Source organism: Myxocyprinus asiaticus, chromosome 33, assembly GCF_019703515.2.
Source record: "Myxocyprinus asiaticus isolate MX2 ecotype Aquarium Trade chromosome 33, UBuf_Myxa_2, whole genome shotgun sequence".
Lineage (NCBI taxonomy): Eukaryota > Metazoa > Chordata > Actinopteri > Cypriniformes > Catostomidae > Myxocyprinus > Myxocyprinus asiaticus.
The window spans coordinates 10,966,363-10,978,665 of record NC_059376.1 but is presented as its reverse complement, the minus strand read 5'-3'; the positions used below and the strand labels follow the sequence as shown (position 1 = coordinate 10,978,665).

Here is a 12,303-nt window from a genome sequence, read left to right as displayed (position 1 = left end):
AGCCTGTGACTGCTGAGGCTTCCGCATCCGACTGGATGAGCCCGCTCTCCGATGCTGCACTCGAGAGCTCATCACCTTCGCGGGCTCCGAACAAGAGGTCGAACTCACCGTGAGACGAGCCGCGGACTCATCCGGAAGCCCAATCGGGGCAGACGAGTGTGCTGGGGAATGGGAGGTCCGTGGGGGGATACCCGGTGGAGGTGGTCCCATTGGGGTCCCCAAATTGCCCCCAGTGCTAGCCGTGCTGGCCTCATACCCATAGGTAGAATGACCGAGGCGGGGAGCCGCTGGGGTGGCTTGCTTTCTTACGAAGACAAGCCGTGACCACAACGTTGCCGTGGTCATGTTCTCACAATGCTGTCATCTCATGGGTCGCGCCCAGACACGAAAGACAGCAATTGTGACCATCAGAAGGAATAACACACAAACAGAAAGGCATCTTTAAAAAGACGTGTCTTTAAAAAGACATTCTGTGTGTGCCGCTCTTTTAGAGAAATATACTCTTTTATTTCTGCCGGAGCGCCCAGGGGCGTTCTCTGCAGTGCACCAGTGCAGAGGAGGGAGAAGCCGCTGAAATGCGCCGTCAGATCCAGCAGAGGTGAATGAACAGTCGTGGAATTCAGCTCAGTGAACATCGACCGTTCGGCTCCGAAGATAAAATCTGAATGAGTGGTTGCATACCAGCTCCTTTTATACCGTATGTCCGGGGTAGTGGTATGCAAATACCACTCGCCAATTTTCATTGGCCTTTTATTAAAGACCAGAGGTGTTTCGGGCTCCCAAGAGTGACCCCGAGTGTCATTACATCGACACAACGTCGAGTGAGTGACAGATAGGGAACATTACTTTTAAACTGTAGCTTCCTGAGGTACAAGCTACTTATACAGTAACTTTAAAGGAATAGTTCACCCAAAAATGAAAATTTGCTGATCCAAGATGTATCTGAGTTTCTTTCTTCATCAAAACAGAATTGAAGATTTTTAGGATTTCATTTCAGGCCTCCTCCTTTAAACAATGCAAGTAAATGTACTCTTTTTGATGGTCCAAGATGCATATTTAGGGTGCATAAAAATAATCCACACAACTCCAGTCAACAAATACATTTTTCTGAACCCAAACGATTGATTATTTTTAGAAACAAAACAATGCTTATATACTTTTTAACTACAAATGTTCACTTCCGTACATCTCTGCGACGCGCACTCATGAGAGGGATGACGTAAGCTCGTTGGTAAGGTCACGCATCATGGGAGGAGGAGGCAGGAAGCGCATTATCAGCAAATTTTCATTTTTGGGTGAACTATAAGTAGTTAAACTTCAGTGAAGCTACTCTTTTAAAAGAGTAGTTAGTTGCACTACATGTTACTAACAAAAGTAGCTAATTTCAATGAAGATATAGAAAGAATTTTTAAAGGTGCAATATGTAACAATTTTCCTGTAATATTTGCCTTTTTTTTTGCCAATGTTTTAACGGATTGTAACGCAACTTAAAAAATGACCCCTTCCCGGACTTCCTAGGTTGCCTATTAAAGCCTGTAGACTGATTTTCTTGCGAAGGGAGCGGGTCACTTTTGCAGGGAAAATCCAAAGGATGTGACGTTTATGCGCGCTCCCGAGAGCCTTGCCTCAGACAGTAATAGCTTCTCTTCTGCTACTCAACAGCAACAACAAACTGCAACACTAGGTAATGTTATCTTAGAGATGGAATCCAGCAAATGTCCGGCTCCCAGCACAACACCGACTCCTACACAAACTCGAGAGTAAGACAAAAAAAAATCTACTGAATCCCGCCTGGCTAAGCGGGAACGTGATCGTGGTTGAGCGAAAACTAGAGTGAACATCGGCAGGGCATTTGATTCCTGGAGGGACCTTCGTTCAGTTTGGGGGATCAAAACCGACCGTGAATTGGTGTTCTTCTTATTGGAATATAGTGCCATCAGGATTGATCTGTGTAATTTTAGTTAACTTGATCTTGCCTGCAAACGCTGATGAATTGCAATCAATATTCTGTTTATACTAAAAGTCAGATAACAGGATCAAGTAAATACGCTGGTTTCTTATTCGTAGTACAACATATGACATACAAAACATACAATAGTGCAACATAACAGTGCAACAGTAAACTGTCTGGTATAGTTCGGTAGTATGTAGCTGTATGTGTGTATCAGTATGCTATGTTAGCTGATAAGTAGTTTTAGTTTAGTCTCAAAATTTGTAGTAAAACAATCATAACTGTGTAATTTTAATTATGTTACCTCATCTGTCAGCATGATGCCGGTGGATCACGTTCAGTCTCTTTGTATGATACGTCATTGTTTTAGCCGATGCTCGCTCGCTCGCGTCCCTATGGAGTGTGTGCAGGAGCATGAGCAACAGGTAGCTGGCTGCAGTTCACTTAACGACCACAGGTGTCATTAATAACAAGGGTTTCTGAATATTACGTACCGCACCTTTAAATAAATAACAATTAGATGATATTATTCAATTAGGGTGACATAAAACAATTAGTTTGACAACATTAAATTGAACATAAAAATGTATACTAAATATATAGCAAACTAATAAAATAAAATAAAAAAAATACCCATTAAATAAGTAGTCAAAATATAGTGATAAACAGCAGCAATACAATAAATATTTTACTTTAAAAAAGAAGACATGTCCTTTTATGGCAGTGCATGGGCTCAAGTCAATTAGTGAATCATTTGTGAACTTGTTCATTTATATGAACCGTCCAAACAAACGACTCACTACAATGAATCAGAGTTTCTAGCACCAATTATTAGTGGTCAAACAACATGGAGTTTTCAATGGCCGATATTGATATCTAGAGAGCAGAAGTGAACACTGTTATCAGTGCACAACAGAGCGCAGAAGAAGATTTTTAGAAGAATATCTCAGCTTTGTAGGTTCATATGATGCAAGTGAATGGTGATCAGACATTTGTAGCTCCAAAAATCACATAAAGGAAACATAAATGTAATCCATAAGACTCCAGTGGTTTAATCCATGTCTTCAGAAGAAATATGATAGTTGTGGGTGAGAAACAGATCAATATTTAAGTCATTTTTAACTATTAATCTCCACTATAACTTTCAGATGTGATAGTAAAACTAAACAGGCACCACATGTGACTTTCAGATGTAAAAGTGAAAAGGGGAGATTTAGAGTAAAAAATGATTTAAATATTGTCCTGTTTCTCACCCAAACCTATTATATTGCTTCCGAATATATTAATTTAACCACTGGAATCTTATGGATTACTTTTATGATTCCTTTATGTGATTTTTGGAGCTGCAAAGGTCTGATCACCATTCACTTGAATTGTATGGACCAACAGAGCTCAGATATTCTTCTAACTATCTTTGTATGTGTTCAGCAGATGAAAGAAAGTCATACGCACCTGGGATGGCATGAGTAAAAGATGAGAGAATTTTACTTTTTGGGTGAACTGTCCCTTTAATCGGCCTGGTCGATATATCAGTCTATCACTACTATTTATGAGGTAATTGTTTATTTTAACTGGGTAATTTACAAGAACTGTCCAAAAGAACTGATTCACTTAAATGATTTTGTTTTCCCAGCGCTACATGAGAGAGAGACGATGGTTTAGATGAGCGTGTTTGTTTTGTCCCTCGACACCATTGCAGCATTCACAATACAATGCGACAAATGTAGTATTTTGTGATGCAACATCGCTGCTCATTTGAAAATGTAGATTTTGTTACTTAAAATGCTACTGTTGTGAAAACAGCTGTGCTAATGTCATGCTACTGAAAAATGTTAAGTTATTAGCATTAATTTTAGTAAGTTACTCCCTCACACTGATCATTACATACAACTGTCAACAGTTTATAGATATTGCAAAGCCTAATGATTTAATTAATCTGTAACTGCCATTCAAACTCTTGGTTCATAGACTAGCCTACAAGACTCGCTTCTTTAATCTACATGTATCACTTTGGTACAAATGTACTCATACTCATATTTTGAAATCCCTTTTCCCACATATTCCTCTTTCTGTCACTCTTTGACAAGACTGCTTATCTAATCTCTTTGTATCTTCTCCCTCTTTTGTGGTCATTCTTCCTTTTCTAAATGTGTGTGTGTGTGTATGTATGCGATATCTTTACAGTCTCTGCTGGGTAATGTTCCATGTGGCCCATCTTGTGCATGTGGAGATGGACTCTAGGGCAATCAGGTGAGTGGATGTCGTCCTCCTCTCTAATGACTGGTCTTCAAGTGTTGGGTCTCTAGCCGTGCGCTCTGTCTGGCAATTAACTGTATGTCTGTCAGCAGGGTCATCGAAGAATCCACTTCCAATAAGGGAGCAATCCTTTTTCCTCTGTGAAGGATCAACACCCTTCTCTCTTGTATCATACCCTCTATCCAAACTCTCTGACTCTCTCTCTCTCTCTCTTCTGGTGAGTTTTTCTGAAATGTTCTGGCTTCAACCTGTGGTTCTTTTGTCTAGATGGCAGACATCAACACCATGGATAAGGAGATGGAGGTACTGCAGATCAGGAATGTGTCTTTAGAGGACGCTGGGGAGTACACCTGCTTGGCTGAGAATTATATTGGCCTCTCCCGTCGCTCTGCATGGTTGACTGTCTATAAAGGTATCTGTGGTTGATTTGGTGCTCTTTTGGTTAATGGTTTCTCTCTGTCTAGCAACAGCAGTTCACACTTTGGGTCAAATTCAGTCAAACCACTGCAGTGCGGCAACAATGGTTTCCATAAAATCAAACAAACTATAGTTTGACTTTGTGGAAAGCAAAAGCTTGTCAGGGTTCAGCCACTTCGGTTAGTTACTTTCTTTAATCATCTTTGTGGCTGAGCTCTGACATTCATGTTTTGTGTCTTATCTAGTCTGTGTCTTGTGTGAGAATGCATGGCTTGCCCTATTGGCATTGTCATGCGTTTTTATGTCTTGTCTGTTATTGGCATGAGTGCATTGCTCTTTTTGTCATCTTGGCGGCTTGCATTCGCGTCAATTGTTTGTGTTTGTCTCTCGCGACCTCGTCCGGATCGTGATCTGTCTTCACATTGTGCAGAGGTTCGGTCACTTCGGTCTGAGATGTCATGTTTATTTGTGGCCGAACTCTCGAACAGGTGTCTTGTCTCCTTTGACGCCTGTTGCATGCATCATGTGAAGGTTGCTTCGCGATGTGCGTTCAGGTTTTGTCTAGTGTGAGAGGGCATCGCTTTGTTGTTGTTGCCATACATTCTCTTGTCTTGTCTGTCGTTTGGTATGAGCACATGTTGCCTTGTAGTTTCTGGTGATATGCGCTCGTGTCATTCATGTGTTTGTGTTTTGTGAGAGTGTGTGGCTTAGTTTTGTTTCTGTTTTGCCACGTGTCTCTCAGTCTTGCGTCATACCCCGCCTCCTTGTCTGTCCATTATCAGTTCATTCGTTTCACCTGCCCCACTTGTTAACTTGTTGATTTCTCTCCCTGTTTTAGTCTCCTCGTGTGCGCTGCCCTGTGCCAGTTCATCTTGTTATCTCACCAGTCTGTTCCTGTTAGTCGTGTTCCTTCTGTCTGGATTCTGTTTGTCAGCCCCAGCCCAGCCTGTCTAGAAGACTAGTACGGCCCTGGACTGTGTTTCTCCCCTACGGGGTAGTTTCAGTTTGTTTTTGTTATTAAGTAAAACCCCATCACTCTGCTTTTTGAGTCCAAGCCTCTTTCTTCGTTCACACTCTTATTGTGTTTTAGACATTGTGGCCACGTTCACGGCCACAGCAGCAGAATACGGTTGTCAGACCTGTTTTGAGTGCTTAATACGGTTACGTTCACACACAGGATGGTTATTTATGGGTGTGACAACCGAGTCATTTACTGTTTTGTTTTTTTTTTAAAGATTGATGGAAAATTTTAAATGCTGTCTGTCATTTTGACAGATAAAAAATTTTAAGAGATGAAAAAAGAGGCCCACCGTGCATTTATAGTTTTCAGTTAAATTCTGTTTTAATGTTCCATAAAACACTTGAATACTTAGGGAGGTTTTCAGACACTTGGAGTAAAGAAGAGACACTTGTTTTCCAATTCTGTATCTTTTGATTCCTTTGTAGGATCAACACAACATTTTTGCTACGTACACTTGACATGTTGGGAAACAACACAAAAGTTTTTTGTTTTTTTTCTTTTTTTTTTCTGACTTCTCTAAGATATATTATGTCAAAAAAAGAGTTTTCTCAGCAGTGTCTTAAACCGAAAATCTCAGAATTGTTCCAAATAATGTTTTTATATATATATATATATATTTCGAAGCGTTTTCTATAAAATGAATCCATGCAATTAAATCTTCCAAAAATGCCTTCAGGGTGTAAGGAGACACACGACAAATCTACTCAGCACTACAAGTATGGTGTACTAACTCCTTGTAGATATATTTTTTATTTCTATGGCTATAAAGTTCCTAAATTTAATAAAAGTGACTTGTTCATTCTCACCCTCTGTATGAGATATGACAGCTTGCAAAATTGTGAGGTTGCAGATAAACCACCTACATGCAAAACAGCACATTATTTTTTAACTAGATTAAAAAGTGTGTGGACAAACTTTAGGTTGGCTTTAAAAAGCCTGGTCTGAAAGTTTAAAATAGATCGCAGTGCAGATTCTGCAAAAACAATAAGGAGAGCAGCCATTGGCATTCATTCAGCTAGAAAACACTATGGAATTACCAGGCTTACCCCTCTGGAGTCTGAAATGTGCTCATACGCATAAACACTACAAAATAAATAAACCAATTCAGGCAATATATGCTTTGAAGGCATTTAGACACTCTTTGTAGTAGGGTTGTGCAGCAAAGCCATTATCTGTATTTGTATGTGTATCTGTTCATATGGCAAAATTATTTGTCTCTCTATTTGGATAAAACCGGGTGTGGGTGGGACTTAACTACATCAAAACTAAATGAAACTCCCATTTTTATATGTTACTCTTACATTTATAGTTTCTATTAATAAAGAATGCCTTGTATAGGCCTTTTTATAATAATAGCCTAATAATAATAATAATAATAATAATATATTATTATTATTATTATTATTATTATACAATTATTATTTTAAAATTATTATTATTTTCTCTTTTTTTCTTACCGGATGAAGCTGAATGTGTAGGCTACATTAACTATAGAATATGTTGTGGTTCTCCTGGTATTTCTGATATTAATATCTGCATGAAACAGAATTTTCGTCTGTCTGTGCATATACAACAACATTATTCTGGAGGCAAGAGGTGTCAAGCAAAATGTGAAATGTCAAGCAGGTGAAAGTCCCGTAAATCTGTCAGGAATTTGTATGATAGAACACCATTGTTTAGATAAATAATAATAATAATGTTACATATAAAGTGTATTTATATACTTCAAGAATACTTAACATTTTCAAATTTAGCACAGTTTAAAGAAGAAGAAGAAAAAAAAATGGAGTTTAATTTTCTTCGTTTTACATTAGTATAATATCCCTAATAGATGAATACTCTATGGAGCATTTAAACCTTTATGGAGCATTTTAACTTTTTTCAGAATAAAGTCTTAACCAGATAATTACCTTAATCGCTGATGTGAATAGAAATATTGGCTGCACAGGTTCATAAATTCTTTGTAATTTTGGATATGTTTATTTAAAATGTCACTTTATTCTTGTGCTTTTTGGATAATCAATCATAGCAATATTGTTTATATTATTCAGATGAATCCATTACTCATTTTAAAGTCATTATTCGTGCTTTTCCGAATAAGGTATTCGGCTTCGGATACATCCCTACTTTGTAGACAGCTTGGACTTTTATATGTGTATGGATATATGTGACTGAATAAGACATTCTTTCTTCATGTACTCAGGACCGTGTTAAACCTCCCTGGGGCCCTGGGCTAGCTCATGAATATTAATTAGGTCACGTGATCTACAGTTCTACACAGGTTAACCAACATCATAATAAACTAATTAATATTCATGAGCCACACCCCTAAATATTCGCTCATGACCCAGAAAGTCGCAAACTACCAACATACAGTATCTGATTACAGATGACTCGCCAATCCATATGTCAAAGCTTGTCCAATAAAGAACAAATAGTAAATACATCAGCCCTTGAATGGCCATTAGTATGAATGTAACACAGACAGGAATTATTTTGTTTAGACTGCGGAATACATACAAAAATAGCCCACGCCAGTGAGGATAAATTTACCATGCAGTCATGTTAATATTACTAAAACAGTCAAGCAGAGATCTACATAAAATTAAATGACACTCACCACTATCATCAAACCACTTAAAGTGCCCTCTTCATGGTCTTCTTGAAAGCAAGCCCTCATATAAATATTTGAAACCCAAAAGGTGCAGGAGATCGTTGTGCTCTGTTTACATTGTCATCGTACAGTTCAGTCTGTTACAATTCACTGACATCCTCAGCTGATTTTGATAAGGCTGATCTCCGAAAACAAACTCTCACCGGATGTTAAAATAATGTCTCTTATCGCAGAGACAATTATAGCCTACAGTAAGTAAGCCATTTGTAGGTAGATTTAATGTAAACACTGGCTCTGTAGCACTTTCAAAACTTTATTCCCTTAGTTTGAGTGACATGTCAATTTCTGGCTCATCCAATTGCATGACTTTGGGGCGGGAGTACCTGTAATACACTGTTTAGCTGTTAATTTACTCGTTTTTGCAAACAATAGCAGACTAAGAGTGGCAAGAATGTTCTGAAAAATTGTTTAGAAATAATTTGGTGGTGCCGAAAATACACAATACACGGGCGGGGCCCGGGGCTGCAGCCCATGTTGCCCATTGGGTTAACGTGGCCCTGCATGTACTAGAGTTTGAGCAATAGGAATAGTCATGCTTTGCTTTACTTTGCGAGCACTTATAATTTCACCCCATTTTGTGCTGGCTAACATTGCATAATTAATCATATATAACTAATTTAATTACATTACAAGGCATATCTCTGTTGTAGAACTCTCTGTATCTACAAAATGTAACTTTGTGCATTAGAGAGACAATATTTTTTATTCTGCTTTTTAAGTTGTATTCCTTAGTGAAAATAAAACAGATTTTAAAGCGTTTTTTATCTCGGAATGGTGTGTACGGTCTCACATGGGTGTTTAATTAGAGGCAAGCTTTAGCTTTTTTCATATTTTGCCTTACTGGGAAATTTAATGAGTCACGACATTTGGATGTGCGTGACTCAGGATAAACTAAAACAGTTTAAATCTCCATCCACTGAGTGCAACATTAGTCATTCTCTGTAGCTGTAAGTGAATAATAAGTAACAGTGTAAGTGATTCTAAATATGCATTATCCTAAGAAAATAACAGTACATACAAGGCAGCGAACATTAGCACCAGGGAGGCTATTATGACATCGTTGACTTTTGAGCGCTAAACACTCAAACATCAATTTTAAAATGAACTCTGACTGTCAGCCCATCCTGGGAACTTTAACAGCTGAACAGCTGGAGGGAGGGATGTTATAAAGGCCAATGGCCAACGAATAATGAGTCTTGCCATGACTGGAATGACTGGAATCTTTATATTTAAATGATTTATTCAAAGGTATTTAGTCGTTAAAATTCAATGATTTATATTGTATTAATCAAGGAGGACACTGCCTTCACTTGACAACACACAGCATGGGCGTTTCCACACATTTATTATCTGCAGAGTCTGTCTTAGATTTATCACATCAGAAAAACTCTCCAAACCACAAATGATGTCAAATACCAGGAAAGGTTTGAATAAGATACCCCACCACATGGTAGAACTGAATAATAGAGAGGCTGTTTATTTTCATTAGATATTTTCAAGTTTTTTTTTTATTTTTATTTTTATTTATTTATTTTTTTTATGGAAATAACAAGTTGGTAGGTTTGGTCTTGGCGGACAAGATCTGTTTACGCTGCTGTTGCAGAGCAAGTAAGAGGATTACTTCTGCTAGTGTTTACACACATGATGTGTTGAGCATGTAGGGCATGCTGCTGCTGCTGCACAATTAGACATACATACAATCCCTTGAAGCAGATCTAGACAGGAGGGTTTCAGAGAGAAAACTCTCATAGCGAGCTGCAGTGAAACCGGCTTTCAAACAACTGAGGCAATTTAAATGTTAGACAAAGAGAGAGTAAGCAAGTTTATTTGGCTAACAGATTTAATGTCAACAGGCCTATCAGCTGCACCATGACTGAACTAAGAATCATTCTGTTTTAACTTTGCTGGCATTTAAAGTCTTCTCAGTAGATCCTCTTCTTAAAACATTAGCTTTTAACTCTCTCATTAAGACACAAGACAATGCTGGAACATATACCATAATAAAGTATACACTTTCCCTTATACATTCCTCTACAACCTTAAATCTTGATGTTGATAAAAGAAAACAGAGGACTGAATTTAATTGAAAGATGTCTGGATGGATTCAGTACATTATTTAATTTGGTTGACTACTTTAGCTTCTACATTAAATCCTGCTGGCTTTCTTATTGCTTTCAACCATCCACAAAAAGCATGTAATGTACATTATTTTCCCTGTTTTAAAAAAATACAGCAGACATTGTAACTCAAGGCAAAGTTTTACTTGTCCCTGAAATGGAGTTACATCCGAACAGAGGAGATGAGGTCCAAACAGTTGTTTGATTTGGTTTCAGAAACCTCAGCACTGTTATTTTCCAGATGTGTTGGCCACTGTGTATCACTAGAGTACATCCTGAATACAGCAGTGCAAAATCTGCTGGTGAAAGTACAAGCCACATGCACAAACCTCAGCCCAAATAACAACCAGAGCCTTGTACTGACTGAAACAAAGTACTTTAAATGTACATTCACTGGCAAACAACACAGTTATTAATTGTCTTTTTAGATCTGTTTTGCAATTTGATATGACAGAGCCACAGTCACATGAAACATGAAGTCTACTGTGCACTGAATTGCCCTTACTGTGTACGCAGTTTCATAACTCAGAGATGATCTGTATTGTAACTAGCGTTTCCAAACGTAACATTTTGAATCTTCATTACATTTATTTATTTATTTATTTATTTTTACTAGGTATGCGATTATATAAAAATTTTGGACGACACTGATAGCTGATTTATTACAGCCAATAATCAATTAGAGTGCAGATATTACAAATCTATACTCTTTTGATTGTTATAAAAAGCAGTGTTTGCAATGAATTTCCAGTCTAGAATTTTTCATGCTGCAAGATATCAACACATTTTAATGTATGACAGAATAGATGTACAGCTGTTTATTACTTTTGTAAAATTGCATAAAAAAAGAGTATACTGTTTGAATTGGAAAGAAATAAGCTGTGATTTTATCTATGATATTCCAATATCATTTGATTTAGACCAACAATAAAAAAAAATGCTAAATATTGTTTACCAGTATAGCCACCAATATACTGTGTCATTCATCAAAATTGTTTATAATGTAGTAAGTCATTCAAGCTCCACAGTAGCAGCTATGTGGGTGAATAATATTAATAATGCATTATTAATAAGATAATAGCACCCTCTACTGGAGAATTCATAAAGTACAGGCTGACTATGTCACTTCATGTAGAAGAAATTTACAAGCATTAGTGTCTTGGCTAAATGCACCACTGCTGTAAGACATTTTGGTGACAAGTCATCCATTAAAACAGGATCAATTCTCATTCTCTTACACAATATGAGGACCATCTTAGGTGTCCATAAAGACACTTTGCCACTTTGCTTCTTTTCAGCTATAAGACACACTGTATCACTAAGGCACTGCTTTGTTCTTCCCAGGATGTAACCAAATATTTAAGATTGGGGAAACCAAATGTAACAGCTTAAGATCCAGTCATTGAAAACCCACATTAATTAATTAACTAAACCACTAATCCCAATATTGGCTGAGACATATGCCCCTGAGTGTCTATGGTCGTTATTACACCTTGATTCTTCATATACCTTCATTATAGTAGGTAAGGTAAGGTCATTGTGGTGGCCTCAGAAACTCTCAAAGCGTGTTCTTCTCTGGACAGTTTGATTTGATTGTTTATCTTTCACAGCTTGCAAGGCTGGACAACGGTTCACCAGTAGCTCACACACCTCCAGATGGCCCTGCTCAGCAGCCTGTGTTCACATACAAACACAAACTCACTAGGAAACTTACCCAATCAAAGAATGTACCACACACTAAACTTAAAGTGATAGTTCATTAAATGAAAATTCTGTCATCATTTACTCATCCCCATTCACTTTCATTGTATGGAAAAGAGCATCTTGGATATTCTGCAAGATAATTCCTTATGTGGTCCATGCAAAA

At 37.7% G+C, this 12,303-nt stretch overlaps 1 protein-coding gene across 1 annotated transcript in view; it reads left to right on the top strand.

Moving 5' to 3' along the window:
* The window catches only part of LOC127423984 (fibroblast growth factor receptor 1-A-like), a 37,707-nt gene extending 32,043 nt beyond the window's left edge, over positions 1–5,664 (top strand). The window contains exons 4-5 of the mRNA XM_051668727.1: positions 4,475–4,619; positions 5,463–5,664. Of these exons, the coding sequence (XP_051524687.1) occupies positions 4,475–4,619; positions 5,463–5,578 (261 nt within the window). The 3' untranslated portion in view covers positions 5,579–5,664. The remainder of the gene's footprint in view (positions 1–4,474; positions 4,620–5,462) is intronic.
* The last annotated feature ends 6,639 nt before the right edge of the window (positions 5,665–12,303 follow it).